The 19,155-nt window shown below is 35.2% G+C and overlaps 1 protein-coding gene across 1 annotated transcript in view; it reads left to right on the top strand.

Moving 5' to 3' along the window:
* The window catches only part of CLGN (calmegin), a gene marked incomplete at its 3' end in the record, with an annotated part of 36,822 nt that overhangs the window by 6,186 nt on the left and 11,481 nt on the right, over positions 1-19,155 (top strand). Inside the window, exons 4-9 of the mRNA XM_080797668.1 lie at positions 4,110-4,251; positions 7,948-8,029; positions 9,459-9,651; positions 12,966-13,155; positions 18,377-18,490; positions 18,665-18,815. Of these exons, the coding sequence (XP_080653794.1) occupies positions 4,110-4,251; positions 7,948-8,029; positions 9,459-9,651; positions 12,966-13,155; positions 18,377-18,490; positions 18,665-18,815 (872 nt within the window). The remainder of the gene's footprint in view (positions 1-4,109; positions 4,252-7,947; positions 8,030-9,458; positions 9,652-12,965; positions 13,156-18,376; positions 18,491-18,664; positions 18,816-19,155) is intronic.

Here is a 19,155-nt window from a genome sequence, read left to right as displayed (position 1 = left end):
GAGATCTCAGGGTCCTGTGAAGTGGCTCTGCTGTCAGCATGGAGGGGGCTTGGTCTCTGCCCCTCCTTCCGCCACTCCCCACCCCACCCCCAGAGTGTGCTCTCTCTCCCTCTCTCTGTCTCTCTCTAAAATAAATAAATAAAATCTTTAAAAATTTTTATTTACCGCAGAATTTATATTCACTGATATTGTTTAGAATTTGGCTAAATGATCAGTAAATAGAAAGTTGTTTATTTGGGACTGGGAAAAAGTTCTTGTCGTTGAGCAATAATTTCCTTGTCACAAGTTTTCTAAAATTAAAGTGCTAGATGGTACCTTTTTCATAGCTGAGTAATACATGTGCATAATTGCAAGGGAAAAAGGGACAAGTTTAAAAAATTCTTTACAATAAATATCCTGAAAATCCTAAAGATAAAGTTGTTATTTCTTAAAAGAAGACGTTTTATTTTGGTGAAACCATGGATAGTAGTGATAATACATTTTATCATCAGCATGAGAGAAGAAATATCAAATGAATTCATGTTTTTTAGAGAAGTATGGTATAACCAAATTAGGGAAAGAACAAGGAATAGAAACCCGTGAGCCTTTAAAAATGAATTTTATAAAGTGCAATAAATTCTGCACAATGATAGACCAAAAAATACTTCTCTGTGGTTCATGACTGTTCAGGTTCTTGCACTATTGGTTTTGTTTTTCTTTTTTTTTTTTTTAGAAGTAAAAAAAGTAATATAAAGAGCATTAGTGATTCATAAGTGCTTGTTATTAAGTATTTCAGGTTGGTATGATACTAGAAAACAGTTTTTGCTAATGTGAGTTCACTGGAATAGGCAATACCTATAATTCTCAAAACTAGAATATTTTATGCAAATTAATATGATATGTGTATTCTCTATTCTAAAACAAAGAAGAATCCAACACACAACTTTTTTTAAAATTTTTTTTAAAGATTTTATTTATTTATTTGAGAGAGAGAGAGAGAGAGCATGAGAAGTGGGAGAGTCAGAAGGAGAAGCAGACTCCCCGCCAAGCAGGGAGCCCGATGCGGGACTCAGTCCTGGGACTCCAGGATCATGACCTGAGCTGAAGGCAGTCGCCTAACCAACTGAGCCACCCAGGTATCCCTCCAACACCCAACTTTTGGGCTACAGGTAGCCCATCTAACTTTATAACATTTGTAGCCCATAATCTAATTTCAGGAGCTTTCTGATCTTAAACATGGAAAATCCCAGCCCAGAGAGGAGCTAACTCAACTTTGCCATATTAGAGCTTAGTGCTTATCCAGTGCTGGGTGCATTTTTGGTGGAAAGTTCTGAGGGCTAATTGGCCTAGCCTGAGAAGGGTGACCTTAATTTATGTTCATTAGGCATATAGTTTTCAAAATAAAATTTAAATCCCCATGATAACTTTTTAAAATTTATTTTTTATTATTTTTAAGTTTTATTTAAGTAATTTCTACACCCAGTGTGGGCCTCAAACTTATGACCCCAAGATCAAAAGTCACATGCTCTCCCAACTCAGCCAGCCAGGTGCCCCTATATCCCCACAAAAACTTTTGCAAAGTAAGGAAAGTAGCTGATGAGTACCACATATTTAAAAGTAAATTGAGTGGGGGCGCCTGGGTGGCTCAGTGGGTTAAAGCCTCTGCCTTTGGCTTGGGCCCTGATCCCAGGATCCTGGGATCAAACCCCACATTGGGCTCTCTGCTCAGCGGGGAGCCTGCTTCCCTTCCTCTCTTTGCCTGCCTCCCTGCCTACCTGTGATCTCTGTCTGTAAAATAAATAAATAAAATCTTTGAAAAAAATAATGAAAAATAAAAATAAATTGACTGATGCAAACTGTTTATTTTGTGTTAAGGATGCTCTTTATCTCATGTAATTTTAAAATATCTCGTTTTAAAAATACAGTGTTGATACATCAATGCAACAAACCATATTTTGTAATTTCATTGATTGAAAAGTCAGAGAAATATAATTTTAGCTGAGAAAATGAAACCATTCTCGGATAGGAGGAAAAAAAAGCAGGCATGCATACAGTTGCAGATATTATTTCTTATTTTAAAATTTTGTTTTATTTTCCCAAATCAATGTTTTTTTATATTTAAATTCAGTTAATTAATGTATAGTATTATTTGTTTCAGGGGTACTGGTCTATGATTCATCAGTCTTATATAATACCCAGTGCTTATTAAACACATACCCTCCCCAATGTCCTTCAGCCAGTTATCCCATCCCTCCGCCTCCAACCCCTCCAGCAACCCTCAGTTTGTTTCCGATGATTAGGACTCTCTTACAGTTTGTCTCACTCTCTGGTTTTGTCTTGTTTCATTTTTTCCTCTTCCCCTATGATCCTCTGCCTTGTTTCTTCAATTCTGCGTATGAGTGAGATCATAAAGTTACCTTTCTCAGATTGACTTCTTTTGCTTAGCATAATACCCTCTAGTTCCATCCATGTCATTGCAAATGGCAAGTTTGTTTGTTTAGATTTTTTTTGGTGGCTGAGTAGAAGTCCATTGTGTGTGTGTATATATATACATCTTCTTTATCCATTCACCTGTTGGTGGACATCTGGGCTTTTTCCATAGTTTGGCTATTGTGGACATTGGGGCTATAAACATTGGGGTGCACGTGCCCCTTCAGATCACTACATTTGTTTATCTACAGGGTAAATACCCAGTAGTGCAATTGCTGGCTCACAGGGTAGCTCTATTTTCAACTTTTTAAGGAACCTCCATACCGTTTTCCACAGTGGCTGCACCAGCTTGCATTCCCACCAACAGTGTAAAAGGTTCCCCTTTCTCCCCATCCTCACCAACATCTGTCACTTCCTGGCTTGTTAATTTTAGCTATTCTGACTGTGAGGTGGTATCTCATTGTGGTTTGGATTTGTATTTCCCTGATGCAGAGTGATGTGGGGCTTTTTTTCCTTGTCTATTGGCCATTTGGATATCTTCTTTGGTGAAATGTCTATTCATGTCTCTGCCCATTTCTTGATTGGATGATTTGTTCTTTAGGTGTTGAGTTTGACAAGTCCTTTATAGGTTTTGGATACTAGCCACTTATCTGATATGTCATTTGCAAATATCTCCTCCCATTCTGTCGGTTGTCTTTTGGTTTTGTCGACTGTTTCCTTTGCTGTGCCAAAGATTTTATCTTGATGAAGTCCCCCAATGGTTCATTTTTGCCTTTGTTTCCCTTGCCTTTGGAGACGTGTCTAGCAAGAAGTTCCTGTGGGTGAGGTCACAGAACTTGTGTTCTCCTCTAGGATTTTAATGGAGTCCTGTCTCACATTTAAATCTCATCCATTTTGAGTCTATTTTCATGTGTGGTGTAAGGAAATGGCCCAATTTCATTCTTCTGCATGTGGCTGTCCCAAGTTTCCCAACACCATTTGTTGAAGAGACTGTCTTGTATTCCATTGGATATTCTTTCTTGTTTTGTCCAATATTCATTGCCCGTAGAGTTGAGGGTCCATTTCTGGGTTCTCTATTCCATTCCATTGATCTATGTGTCTGTGTTTGTGCCAGTACCATACTGTCTTGATTACAGCTTTGTAATAGAGCTTGAAGTCTGGAATTGTGATGCCACCAACTTTGATTTTCTTTTTTAACATTCCGTTGGCTCTTCTGGGCCTTATGTGGTTCCATACAAATTTTAGGATTCTCTGTCCCAGCTCTGTGAAAAAGTTGATGGTATTTTGACAGGAATTGCTTTGAATGTATAGATTGCTTTAGGTAGCATAGACATTTTCACAGTATTTGGTCTTCCAGCCCATGAGCATGGAATGTTTTTCCATTTCTTTGTTTCGTCCTCAGTTTCTTTCATTGGTGTTCTGTAGTTTTCTGAGTACAGATCTGTTGTATCTTTGGTTAGATTTATTCCTAGGTATCTTATGGTTTGGGGTGGAGTTGTAAATGGGATCAACTCTTTTAATTTCTCTCTCTTCTGTCTCATTGTTGGTGTATAGAGATAACAACTGATTTCTGTGCATTGATTTAAAATTTTATTTTTCCCAAATCAGCCTTTTTGAAAAAATCTTATGGGTCACTGCTGGTAAGTAATCTGTAAGTCAGTGTTTGGGTTTTAGTTTAATTGCTTTGCTTTATATTTTAGGAAGATGGGAAATAGAAGAATTGAAAGAGAACCGAGTGCCCGGTGACAGAGGTCTGGTACTGAAATCTAGAGCAAAGCATCATGCAATAGCTGCTGTATTAGCAAAACCCTTCATTTTTGCTGATAAACCCTTGATCGTTCAGTAAGTTTTACTATGTTTTTCAGTACTTTTTCTGAAATTTGTGTTAGTTTTGTTTGATTTGGCTTCTGAGTATAGCTATAATGGGTATAAAATGGGCATAAAAATCCAGATTTCCTTTTTAGTTTCACTTACTTAAATACATAATGCATCTATACACACAGATACTCTGAGGTTTTGACGGAAAGCCAGGTTCATTTAAAAACTATATATATATATATATATATACACACACACACATTCATATATATATATGTGTGTGTGTGTGTGTGTGTGTGTGTGTGTGTGTGTGTGTATATAAAAAATTCTGCCACCATAGACTGTAGAATACATACTGAAATCACCATTTTTATTTTAACTCTTTTCTTAAAATTCCTTGCTCTGAGGATATTAACGTCAGTGTATTCAGAATGGAACCATAAATGTTGCTGTTAAACCAGTTATAAGATTTAAAGGAAATAAACATATTTTTAAAAGGGTATGCATATATAGATCAGTGTCTTTCCACCTTTTATTTTTTAATTTCTTAAAATTTAAATTCAATTTAATTAACATATAGTGTATTATTAGTTTCAGAGGCACATGTTTACACAGACAATCCTTCCCTCCCCTCCCCACACGATGTGCCATAAACTAGTTTTAGTATGATATTGCTTACATGTATACTGTCATAAAGTCAGGTATAAATTTTTCAAGATTCACCTACATAAAATGGATATAAAGCAAAATAGATGTATATAAGTACAATTAAAAGCCTGATAAAATTCAAATTAAAAACAAAGAAAAGGAAATGCATAAATGTCATTTTCTCCCTTCTGTTAGAAGATTTGGCTGTCCAAAGTTAATGACAACATAAAGAAATATTAACTATAAAGTATATCACTCTAGAACCACTTCAGTTTTTTTTGTTACCATGTTAAACATGTTCCTACATAGAATAACTACAATGTCATTTTGTGTTTTAGAAATTTTTAAAAATATGACATTTGGTGTATTTGCCTTCATTTTTCACTTGTGTCGCTTTGGCTTAGTTGCACTCTCATGTCAATAAATTTAAAATTTTAAATAATGTCAAGGAATATATGACTAGTAACAAATTAAAAATATTTTTACAAGTACTTATTGGCACTAATATTTGAGCTTGATAGTATTTGTTGTTATTGAGTGTTTGGCTTTTCTTTTTTCTTGAAAGTTTGAAAGTAATCCTATTTTTCTGTTGAAACTTAGTTGGATATAATATCACTTTCTATTTTGACCTTTTGTGGCTTTAATGATAGGGTAAAGAAAAATAATAGAAAGTGTATTTTCAGAGTAAAATGAATAAAATTTAATGCTTTAGAAGGTATAAATCACTACTAGGCAAGTAAGCAAAAGATAGAAGCAAAGATTGGATAATAAGTCTTGAAGAATTATTAAGTAATTGGAAATTACGTCCTGAAAAAAGAAAAGGAAAGCCAAGAAGAATTGAATAGCAGTCTTTGATATGCTTTGATATGTTTAAAACAACTCAAAGGAGAGTAAATGTCTTCTCTTAATATTGAAGCAATGAAATAGGATAAATAAATTTTATAGTAAGTACTATAAATACAATGGATTCACAATATAACTTTACTCTCAAGTTGCTTTTCCCAAATGGTGTACATGTTAATATGCATTATGTGGTCATACAAGTTTTAGAAACGAAGCATGTCCTTACTGTAGACATAAGGAAGCATATTTGCTTGACCATTTAGACTTGGAGAAAGAAGTTCTACATGCAAAAATCTGTTTCTGACTTCAGTACTGTGTCTTCCAGGCATATTTCACCACAGAACTCCCCCCCACCAACAATAATTACTGCTTCATAGGAGAGTGTGGGAAATGATACTCTCAGGAAATAGGGTTGCCACGTATCTTCCATGTCCTCCTCTTTCCTGTGACTAAGGAATAGTAGCAGTTGAGTTATGAGACACACATTCAGTGATCCCTAATCCACTATGAGTTGTTTACATTAGGCACAAGTTAATGATTGAAAATTCTGCACATTTGCAATGGGAGAAATAGGCATAATGATTAGGTCTAGGCATATTATAACCACAAAACTATGCTCATATTTATAGGGACAATTTACATCATTTTTTTTCAGTTCTTACTTTTCACAGAACCCTTTGTCCATTGATCACCTAAAATAAAACTATCTTTTTATTTTATTTTACCTAAAATAATTAATATTTACCTTTAATTCACACTGTGCACCATTTCTTTTACATTATAGTCTATAAAAGCATGTTCCATGAGAAAACATTTCTTTGTTGGCTAGTGCTTAAAATAAAAATAGTGACAAGGCTTTGAGGAATACAAACTGTCCTTTATTTAAAAAATGAAAAAAAAAACCAAACCCTTCCTTTTGATCATAACAGAAGCTAACATTTTAGACATCTGTCCGTTGCTGTGCATGGTATTATTTAAGCATCATGATCCTTTGAGGTCCTGGAGCTTGAATAATTTGACTTTACCCTCGGTGTCACTAGAATAAGTGGCAGAATCAAGAATAAATCTCAGGTCTCTCTAGCTCCAAAGCACATGCTGGTAAACCCCGTTGTATGCTTCTTGAGAAACCAAGCAGAGTAGAAAGTAGGAGGAAAGATCATCATAATCTGGCAACTCAGACAATCACTTAAAATTTTACTGTATTTCCTTTGTTCTCTTCAGTGCAAAATATATACATTAATTGGGTTCAAACCGTCAGGGGTTTGTATGCTATTTTTTTGTTGTTTTTACCTTTGTTATCACTGAATTTTTTTGTTTTTTAGAAAAAATTTAAACTGTAGTCCTTTCTTAAAATGATCACTGGTTCCTGTTATTTCTCTAGTTTTCATTTCTTTTAATTCATGAGACTGAATCACAACCATTTTGATTTTTACTGTTTTTCACTCTAAGGGCTATTTCATTGATTATTTCGTATATAATCAATAATTTACCAAGAATTTCTCCTAAATACTACTCAATATGTCTATATTTATTGCCTAAACAAGACAATTTCCTTTATAAAAACAAAACAACAAGAAAATCTTCTGCTGAAAATTACACAGTGTTGCAAATCCATGAAAAAGCTCTCATATCAGTTCACGCCTTCAGTTGTTTTTCTGTATTTCCTGGCTGTTAAGATCTGAGATACTCTAGGTTATTGACTGAGATTATAAAATCTCTTTGCTGGAGGTATTTAATTAAACGTACCAGTTATTTAATATGGTTTAGGCATAGTTGAATTAAAGTACAAATTAATGAACTTGATATATCTAAGATCTATCAGCAATTTCTTAGAAATCTGTTGCTATACCTATGGTCCTCATAATCTTCATTTTTCAGTTTATAAAGAAGTATGTATAGTATTTGCTTTATCTGAATTTGAAGTTTCCTATTATAGTTTTAATGTATCTTATCCTTAATTCAGCAAGTTTTGATGGGAAAACTTATTTCAACAAGTTGGTTGGCTTTTCTATAGTTGATTATAATCATTCTACTTTGCGTATTTTAAGGATGTGCCTAGACAAAGCATTTCTGCTTATTCCCTGTGTGTTGTGGATATGCTTTATAAGAGCTTTTGGTGATGTAAAACATTTGTGTTTAAATGAATTGAGAGTAATACATTCAATTTTAAAGAGAAATTAGTAATTTTTTAAATTTATCAGCAGTATGATTCTTTTTCCCTTCATTTAGATATGAAGTAAATTTTCAAGATGGTATTGATTGTGGAGGTGCATACATTAAACTCCTAGCAGACACTGATGGTTTGAATCTGGTATGATATTTTAATGTTTAAGAAAACCTTATTAAAGTTAATATTTTAAAGGAGCAAATGAGAAAACTGAAATTTTTATTTTCAACTGAAATCAAAAAGAACCTTAACAATCTTTAACCAGCCAGAGTGTGTATAGCTTTCAGAGTGTGCCTTCAAATTTCATACACAGCTGTGTTACTTGATGGCATCAGTTTTGTGATCTTTGGCAACATAATAAAGTTTGCCATGTCTATATGTAAAAAATAACATGGTGCTTATAAATGTCATTGAAAGATCAGCTTAGAGTTATTTTCTTTACAAATTAACAATCATAAATTTGTTCGGAGAAGTAAAATAACAGAACAAAGCAATGAAACAAAATCACCAAAGAACCAAATAAAAAAGGTGGGCCAGTTCAGGAGTTGGGAGTCTGCCAGAAATAATGTGGTTTAAAAATGTTTTGAGAAAGAAGTAAGTGTATCAGGTTGGAAACACTTATAGCATTCTCCTGCCTGGGCTGTGTCAGGGCTTCTGCATATAACAGAAGATAAATGAGACCTCAGTGACATATTTGTCAGACTGCATGGCTGTACATAGGCTATCATACGTGGATTAAAGGATTCGTGTTGTTATTCTTAGAATTAGTTAAAGGGGAGACCATTAGTAGTGTATGTTAGAGCTCTTGTTTTGGGTATTATAAGGTGACCATCACTCAAAGGTATAATGACATAATAAACTTAAATGCTAGGTATTTTGCTAAGCATGTAATCTGATTAATTTAGCTAATCATCAGAGAAACCTTGTAAAGTAGGTACGACTATTATTTCCATATTTGAAAGGTAGCGAAACAGGACTACACCAAGGCTAAGAAATTTACTCAGGGCCACATACAGCTGTTTAAGGGCAGTGGTAGGATTTGAACCCCGCATCTAACAACAGATCCCATGCTCTTAGCTAATAGGCCATGCCAAATAAAGACAAATTACTAGTAGTAAAACAGGGAGCATGTCTCTATGTCTGTGTTTGTGTCGGATTCTCTCTTCACTCTGTGCTCAGGAAGGTCATTTTCTGGTGTCCTCTTGAATAATAGTAATGAGTAATCATTGTAGTCTAAAAGTTGTGAGTATGCTTTTCTCTGTGCTTAAGTTTCTTAACAAAATATTAATAGTGCAGATTTATATAAAGTAATCAAAGTTTATTATGTTGGTAAGGTGGTTTCAGCTTCTCTCCTACATCTTCAGGAAGGAAGTAGCATATGCATTTTTTAAAAACCTATTTTTGAGAGAAAAATTGTCTTTTTTCTGCATCCTTTATTGTCAAGTGTGTCAAATAATTCTTTGATAATTTAGCATTGAATACATTTTTATAACCTCTACCCAACTGGATAGAATAGAAAAAATTATTTAAATACTCTGATTCTGGACTAATCCCAACACATCTCTCTTTGAAGGAAAACTTTTATGATAAAACATCCTATACCATTATGTTTGGACCAGATAAATGTGGAGAAGATTATAAACTTCATTTTATCTTCAGACATAAACATCCTAAAACTGGAGTTTTTGAAGAGAAACATGCCAAACCTCCAGACGTAGACCTTAAAAAGTTCTTTACAGACAGGAAGACTCATCTTTATACCCTTGGTATATCCTTTTAATTGATTCATTAATTCAGAAATATTTACTGACTACTGATATTTTCATGGCAGGTGCTTTGGGAGAAACAAACATGGATCCTACCTCCCCGTAAGGAGCTTATCTTTTCAGGCTAATTTTCATGCATGTAGTGCAGGTAGAAAGTAAAGTGCCATATGCAAGGTGCAAATGAAGTAAGAGTTCAAAGGCAACATTCCTCCCAGTTTGGAGACTCAGAGAAAACTCAGTAAAGGAGATTGTATATTACCTAGACTGGAAGTGTAGCTAGAACATGGAAAATAGGAGAAGAGGTGGATATTTTAGGTGTTCTGACATAAGTGGTGCTGTGAGAACAGGAGACTGGGAAGTAAGATTAAAGAGGAAGGAGACCTTGATGGCAAGCTCAGAAGCTTGGACTTTACAGGCAGCTGTGATTATTGTTAGACCCAGCCTCATGGTAGTTGTGGCACACACTTAACGCTTTGAAAGACGAGGTCTTGAGCAACTGTTGTATTAACATATTTAGCTTTACTTTAGAATATAGGCATTTCCGTAGACATTGAGTGGGAGGAACATTACAAGGGATTGTTTCTCCCCTTCCCAAGTATATATGGTTATGGAGCTTGGTATGTCCATGATTATTTAAAATCACAGCATGTCAGAACCTGACAGGACAATTCTCTCAAGGACTAAGGTATTTCAGTTTCCTTTCCAAAGACTGGCTGCAGAAACATTCATGTTGTCTGCCAGGGCAGCAACCAGTTTTATTTTTAATGTCAGCATTGATGATAGTAAAGACTTTTTTTGAAATTGGAAAATAGATCTGGATGTTTTGGGGAACATAATCTGTGGAGATAATGAGAAATTACAACTAGAACAGGGCAAATGAATTTCTTTAGACTTTGTACTAACTTGGTGAAAAGCCACTTGGTATAATATACCAAAGACCATATGTTTATGTGTTTTGAAACCACAGTGCCATTTTCAAGAATTATCCAAAGAAAATCATCCAGAAGAAAAAGAGCTATGTGTAAAAATACACTGTAAATTTAAAGCAACCTGAATGTTACAGTAGGAATGTTGTATACAATACAAAAATGATAACTGTGGAAGTGTTTAGCCATAGGAGAAAATGTTTATAATATTAAAATGTCAAAAGAAGGGTGCCTGGGTGGCTCAATTGGTTGAGCGACCACCTTCAACTCAGGTGATGATCCTGGAGTACCAGGATCGAGTCCTGCATTGGGCTCCTAGCTCCACGGGGAGTCTGCTTCTCCCTCTGACCTTCTCCTCGCTCATGCTCTCTCTCACTGTCTCTCTCTCAAATAAATAAATAAAATCTTTAAAAATATATCTAAAGAAAATGAGATTCAGATTGGAGGTGCATCATCATGCGAGCCATTAGACAAATTATGCAAATAGAAAAACTAGAAAAAAAGAACTGATTTTCATTAGTCGCCAGGTATCTACTGTACTCTGTGCTTGATAGTTTGTTTAGAACCATCTTGTGAGGTGAGCAGTTTCTCTTTATTTTACCTTAACTTAGGTTAAGCAACTTGCTCTAAGAAATAAAAGTAACTAGAATTGAATTGAATTTCAAGTCTGACTCGTAAACATTTGTGTTCTTACTACTACACACAAAAACTTTGTCGTACTAGGATTATTGAGTGACTTTTTAAAAACTGCACTACTGTTGTATTTTTACAACATCATTTTGTAGTTGTTCCAAGAACCGTATAGAGTACCTTAAAAGGCTTTATAATCCAAGGCCTGTTACTGTAAATTCATTTTAAATATTTAGTATAGTTTTAGACAAAGATGTCTTTCCACATATGAGTATTTGTCACATGCTTTTTTAACTGTAATTTCTAAAAATTTCATTTGCAAAATTTATTCAGCACATTGTTTTCAAGATTTTTCTTGAGAAATACCTTTTTTGAATCAGGAAGAATCTAGTACTTTTTTACATTTAAGCTCTTACTCTTAGCTCTGCCTAAATCTTGACTTTTTCCTTTGTGTAGTAATAGTTTTATAATCTCAGCTGTAATAGAGGAAGAAATATTGGAGGAAAAGAGAAGGGATGGGATGCCTGGGTAGCTTAGTGGGTTAAGCCTCTGCCTTCAGCTCAGGTCGTGATCCCAGGGTCCTAGGCTTGAGTCCCACATCAGGCTCTCTGCTTGGCAGGGAGCCTGCTTCCTCCTCTCTCTCTGCCTGTCTCTCTGCCTACTTGTGATCTCTGTCTGTCAAATTAAAAAAAAAGAGAGAGAGAGAGAGAAGGAAGAAACGGTGTTTGCACTATTTGAGTTTGCATATAGATTGTAGTTTTTGATTTTGCTATAAGTAACTTGGTACTGTTGTCACTGAAACCTCTGGAGATTGTTTTTGCTTCAGAACCATTTCTTCAGAAAGTGGTAGCCCGCTTACTAAGTCAGGATGATCCCAACATTTGTTGACAGTTTCTACTTACCTAGCTTACTGAAAGCGAATGTTAGGCATCTATTTTCATCTACCATTCTTTCCAAAGACATATAGTTTACCCAGTGACCCCCCCCCCAAGTTTACAGAAGGAGGCAAGAACTTTTATTTTGTCATCACAATGGAAGAGGGGGTTCATTATGAAACTTTTGGCTTGGGAACTTTTGGAGAGCTGGAATTCACCTCCAAACAAACCCAACTTTAAGCTTGTATATTTTCAATCAACCTTAAGATATTTTACACTACAATGTATGAATCATTGAATTTGAAGTGCCAGTGAACTTTAAAATTTTCTAGGAAATGGTAGTCATGTATCAGTGTGAATTTCCTGATTTTGGTGACTAGATTGGGATTATATAGAAGAATGTCCTTGTTTGTAGGAAACAGACATTAAAACACACAGGGATGATGTGCGTGAGGTCAGTAACTTACTCTCAAGTGGTTCATGAGAAAAGTTCTTTGTAGTACATTTACAACTTTCGAAGTTTGAGATAGTTTCAAAAAAGTTATTTGAAATACTGAAGAAGATTGGAATGCATTCTGTAATTATAAAACAGTGAAGCTGACTGGTTGTGAGGGTCCCAAACTGAGCGAGCTATTGGATATTCTTTATTTGAGAAGTAATGGAGCATTTCATTAACTTATTTTACTTAAGACAAAATTTTATCTTTGGTTTTTAGATACCTAGTGATCTTAGCATATTTTGATTTTTAATGCATTGTAATTCCTCGATTTCTGGTTGAGAAAAAAACTTACCCATGAAATATAGGATGGTTTTCTTATTTAGAAGATTATCTTTAAAATATCAGTCATTATGATAAGTGTAATATATTTAAATTGGTCTTTAGTGATGAATCCAGATGACACATTTGAAGTATTAATTGATCAAATAGTTGTAAACCAAGGAAGCCTACTAGAAGATGTGGTTCCTCCTATCAATCCTCCCAAAGAAATTGAAGATCCCGGTGATAAAAAGCCTGATGAATGGGATGAAAGAGCTAAAATCCCTGATCCTTCTGCTGTCAAACCGGAAGACTGGTAAGTAAAGAATTCAGTAGCAAAGATTAGTTGGTGTAATTCAGTAATGAGATATTCCATATAAGTGAAGTTTACAACCAGTAAAGCATTCTCTTTTACACATTAAAATTACTTATTTTGACTATTTTGGGTGAAATACTTTCCTAAAATAGATTTTGTAGGGGCACTTGGGTAACTCAGTCAGTTAAGCATCTGAATCTAGATTTTGGCTCAGGTCACAATCTCAGGGTTGTGCGATTGAGCTCCCCGTCCAGCTCTGCCCTGGGCATGGGTCCTGCATTAGATTCTGTCCCTCCCTCTCTCTTTGCCCTTCCCCTCCAAAGAAAACCAAAATATATTTTGTAAATCTTTGCCTTTTAAGTATCTTAATTTTTATTTTAATTAATTTTTAACTTTCTTACCTTTTTCAGTATTTTTTTTTTGTTTCCAGTGGTGTGTGTGTGTGTGTAGGGGGGTGGAATTCCATGACTCTAAAGCACCAACACTTTAATTCTAGTTTAATCTTTATCATATATGTTTGTGTATATTTTATATAGTTAGTCTTTTCAGTTAATGATTACTGGGCTTAAAATAGCCGTATGTTCAGTGTCTGTGCGCATAGAACTATATGTCTAAAATAAATGAACTAGTCTATATTAAAATTATACTTTGATAAATCTGACAGAAAATATGCAATTAGAATCCAGCAAATATAAAAAGGACAATATTTGCTAACTAGGTGGACTGCAAGGTTAGTCTAATATTGAAAATCAATCAATATAATACACCATACTAAGAAATGTTTTGAAATTCATCCATATTTGTTTTTATATCAATAGTTAGTTTTGTTTTAGGGATTTGTAGGGATTTATTATAATTTGTTTACCCAGTCACACATTGATGAAAATTTTGGTTGTTTCCGGTTTGGGGCAATTTTGAATAAAGCCATTATAAACACTTGTGGACAGGGCTTTGTGTGACATAATTTTTCCTTTTTCTTGGGTAAATACCTAGGAGAGGGATTGTTGGATTATACAGTAAGTATATGTTTAAATTTCTAAGAAACTGTCAAAATTTTCCAAAAGGATATACCATTTTGCACTCACACTAATATTAAGTAAGAATTATAGATCTTATACATGTACAGCATTTGGTATTACCTGTTTTTTATTGAGATATAATTGACATAAAACATTGTATCAGTTTAGGTGTGCAACATAATGGCTTGATATATGTGTAAATTCCAAAATGATGAGCACAGTAAGTGTAATTAACATCCATTACCACACAGGTACAAATTTGTGTGTGTGTGTGTGTGTGTGTCTGCGCGCGTGTGTGTGATGGGAAGGTTTAAGGTCTACTCTCTTAGCAACTTTCAAATACACAATACAGGATTATTAACTGTAGTCATATGGTGTACTTTCATCCCCAGGACTTACTCATTTTATAGCTAGAAGTTTATACCTTTTGATCTTTTGATTTGTTTATTATTGTTTTTCTTTGGCTATTCTAAAAGGTTTGTAGTGATATCTAATGTAGTTTTAATTTGCATTTCCCTGATAACTAATCATATGGAGCCACTTTTCACTCACTTGCCATTCATATCATTTCTTTGATCCAGTATCTTTTCAATTTTTTTGTCTTAATTGGGTCATTTTTTATATCGTGTCATGGAAGTTCTTTATATTCTGGATACAGGTATTGTGCTAGTTACATTTTGCTCTGTAACAAATTATCCCAAAACCTAGCAGCTTAAGGCATTATCTCACAGTTTCTGTGATTCGGGAATCTGAGAACAGCTTACCTGGGTCTTCTGGCTCTGGGTTTCTCACAGGCTGCAGTTAAGATGTCAGCTGAGACTGCAGTCATCTAAAAGGCTTAACTGGGAGTGGATCCAGTTTCAACCCCACCAAGTGCGTTTTGGCAGCGTTCTGTTTGTCCAGGGGGCTGACTTGTCATTGTTGGATTGAGAGCCTCAATTCCTTGCTGGATGTTGACTGGAGTCGTTCTCCCTTGGTTCCTTGCAATCTGGACCTTTCCATAGAGTGAGACTCTGTTCCTTGCTGGATGTTGGCCAAAGTCCTCCCTTGGTTCCTTGTAGTCAAGGCCTCTCCATAGTATAGCTCACAATATAGTAGCTCCCTTCAAGGAAGCAAAAGTGAGGGAAGAGAGAGTGTGGAGGAGATGGAAGTCACAGTTCATACTGGGTTAATAGTGTCCTCCAGAAATCCATATCTACTCAGAACTTATGATTATGAGTTTGTTTGGAATTAGGATCTTTGCTGATATAATTAAGATGAGGTCATACTGAATTAGGATGGGCCCTACATCCAATGTGACTGGTGTTCTTAGAAGAAGAGGGACATTTGGACAGATACGCACAAGAACACCACCATGTGACAACTAAGGCAGAAATTGAAGTGATGCATCTCCAAGCCAGGGGATGGTGGAGTATTGCCAGCACCACTAGAAGCTACGAAGAAGCAAAGAAGGACCCTCTCCCAGAGCCTTCAGCCCTCTCAGAACTTTGACTTCTGGTCTCCAGAGTTCTGTCATTTTAAGGCTGTAGTTTGTGGTACTTTGTTATGGCACCTCAGAAAACTAATAGATGGCCTTTTATAACTCAATCTTGGAAGTAACATCGTATCAGTGATTTCTGTTCCTTAGTAGTGAGTTCTTAGGTCCAACCTACACTCAAGGAGAGGGGAGCACATGTGGGCATGAGTACTGGAGGCAGGGATTATCGGAACCTATTTCAGAAGCTGCCTGTCTCAGTCCGAGATGACTGCAGTCCTGGCACATGCCTTGATTCCAGCCTGTCAGAGACCCTAAGCAGAGGACCCAGGAAGGGGTGCCCAGATTCAGAAACCACGGTAATAAACATTATTTTAAGCCCCCAAATTTTGTGTTTATGCAGCAATAGTCAATTAATACAGATATGCATCATGCAGATATTTCCTCTCACTCTGAGGATTGTCCTAATTTTCTTAATAGAGAACAGAGTTTTAAATTTTCGTGAAGTTCAGTTTGTCAATATTTGTCTTTGATGATTCATGACTTTGTCTTACCTAAGAAATCTTTGCCCAAATGAATGCCACAAAGATTTGCACTTTTTTCTAAGACAAGTAATTTTGACTAAGGTTCTGTTCTAAGTTAACTGTATGTAGTGTGAGATCTAAAACAAGATTACTTTTTAAAAAATATGGATGTCTAGGGGCGCCTGGGTGGCTCAGTGGGGCTGAAGCCTCTGCCTTCGGCTCAGGTCATGATCTCAGGGTCCTGGGATCGAGCCCCGCATTGGGCTCTCTGCTCGGCGGGGAGCCTGCTTCCTCTCCTCTCTCTGCCTGCCTCTGCCTACTTGTGATCTCCGTCTGTCAAATAAATAAATAAAATCTTTTAAAAAAAATATGGATGTCTAATAATTTCACCACCTTTTGTCATCATTAATGTCTGTAATGATCTGTACTGATGACTCCTCTTTCATTTCTAACATGGTAATTTGCATTTTTTCTTAATATATCTAATTAGAGGTTTATCAATTTAAAAAAATTTTTTTAAGATTTTATTCATTTCTTTGAGAGAGAGTGGGAGAGCAAGTGAGAGAGCACCAGGAGGAGCAGCAGAGGGTGAGCAAGAAGCAGACACCCCGCTAAGCAGGGGACCCCCCCCCGGATGCGGGGCTCCATCCCAGGACCCAGAGATCATGATCTCAGCTGAAGGCAGCTCCTTAACCCACTGAGCCACACAGACACCCTGGAGTTTATTAATTTTATTGATCTTTTGGAAGAACTGGCTTTTGTTTTAGTTTTTCCCCTCTATTGATCTTTTTAAGATTTTGTTACTTCTTACAAAGCAAATTATTGATTTTTGGGGGGGGGCCTTATTAAGTTAGAAAATCTCTTCTGGTAGAAGTAGCTGTACATTTTCTCTAAACACTGCTTTGACTGTGTTTCACAAATATATGTCATTTACAAGAACATTCAGTTCATGTTGTTTTCTAATTTCATTAGTGATTTTTTTTCTTTGATCCATGTGTTTTTAAATGTGTTGCTTTGGTGGCAGTTATTTGGGATTTCCCAGATATAATTTTCATTTTAACTCCCAACTTTTAATGCTATTGTCAGAAAATTTACAAATGTCAATTACATCAGTGTGGTTGAATGCATCTATATATTTATTGGTTTTCAGTCTGTTCTCTCACTGAGAGAAGAATATTAAAATCTCTAACTACAATGATGGAATTGTCCGTATCTCCTTTGAGTTCTGTTAATTTTTGCTTCATGTATTTTGGAGATCTGTTACTACATCTATTTGCAGTATTTCATGATCTCTTGAGGAACTAACCACTTTATTATTATAGAATAATGTCCTCCTTTTTTGTTGTTTTTTGTTTGTTTTGTTTTGTTTTTAATTTGGTGAAAGAACATTTACTGCTGCTGGTTACATGATCAATATGTTTCTTGAAGGAAATTTGGGGAATGAATAATATCCTTCTTTATAAACTCTTGTAATACTCTGTCTTAACATCTGCTTTAGTCTCATATTGAGTCAACAATCCTGCTTTCTTTTAAATCATGTTTCCATTGAATATTATTTTCTATTATTTACCTGTAACCTATATATTCCTTTATTTTTTAAATTGATTTTCTTATAGGCAACCTGTATGTGGTCTTGTCTTTTAAGTGGAGTGTTTTAAGCCATCTACATTTAATGTAATTATTAATATGGTTGGATAAATTGTACTTGTTTTCTTCCTACTTGTTTTCTGTTTGTCCCATATATTCTGTACTTTAGAAAATATTTTTCCTGAATTCTTTTAGATTGAGCTATTTTGTTTTATTTTAGTCTTTTATTTTTTCTTTCCTATTGGCATATTACCTTTTCCTCTGTGGTTTATTGTTTTAGTGTTGTTCTAGGGTTTACAATATGCATTGATGAATGAATGAGTGTTAAAGTGAACAAAAGCACTGTTGAACATACTCTGTGTAGAATGCTATCATTTGTGTTAAAAAAAAAAAAGAATGTATACAAATGTATGTGTGTATGCATGGAGCACAACAGGAAATATATACAAGAAAGTGACAAGTTAGCAGAAGATTTTGGTAAATGAGAGATGGAGGTGGTAGTAGGCCCAAAGACAGAAGGGTAGGAAATGACTTTTGGTGTCTTATGAATTTTGTAACATATGCATTTTTAAACTTTTTGAGTAATTAATACTTGGCACAAAATACTGTATTTGCAGGGATGAAAGTGAACCTGCCCAAATAGAAGATTTAAGTGTTGTTAAACCTGATGGCTGGCTTGATGATGAACCAAAATTTATTCCAGATCCTAATGCTGAAAAACCGGATGACTGGTAAACATTCTTCATCTTCACATGTTAATTTCATACATTTCTTACTTGCTTTTTGTTACTAGTTCATATGACTGACAGAGACTTGAGGTCGCTGTACTTGAGGTCACTGTAAATGTGTAGATACACATTTTCACTGTGGAAATTTTATGCTGAATTTTTTTCTGATTTCCTAAGGAATGAAGACATGGATGGAGAATGGGAGGCGCCTCGTATTTCTAATCCAGCATGTCGAATTGGGTGTGGTGAGTGGACACCTCCACTGATAGATAACCCCAAATACAAAGGAGTGTGGAGACCACCGATGATAGATAATCCAAACTACCAGGTAAAAACCACTTGTTCCAATTCCACAGTACAGTTTAAAATGCTGTGATACTTCCATTATATATCTAGTTACTGATAACATTATGTTAACTTTTAGAAATTTGATTTGTGATAGTATGTATTAACCATCTTAAGAAGTCAAGGAAAATAGACTCCAACTAATTTATATTTAAAAAGTAAAGTATTCTTGGGGCACCTGGCTGGCTCAGTTCATAAAGTATGTGACTTTTGATGTCTGCATTCTAAGCTCAAGCCCCACATTGAACATAGAGTTTACTTCAAAAAAAAAAAAAAAGTAAAATATTCTTTATGTAATTTACTGGGAGCATAATATTAAGCAC

The sequence above is a fragment of the Martes martes genome (genome assembly GCF_963455335.1).
Source record: "Martes martes genome assembly, chromosome: 2".
NCBI lineage: Eukaryota > Metazoa > Chordata > Mammalia > Carnivora > Mustelidae > Martes > Martes martes.
Note: the sequence above shows the minus strand (reverse complement) of the source record. Positions and strands in the feature narration are given on the sequence as shown.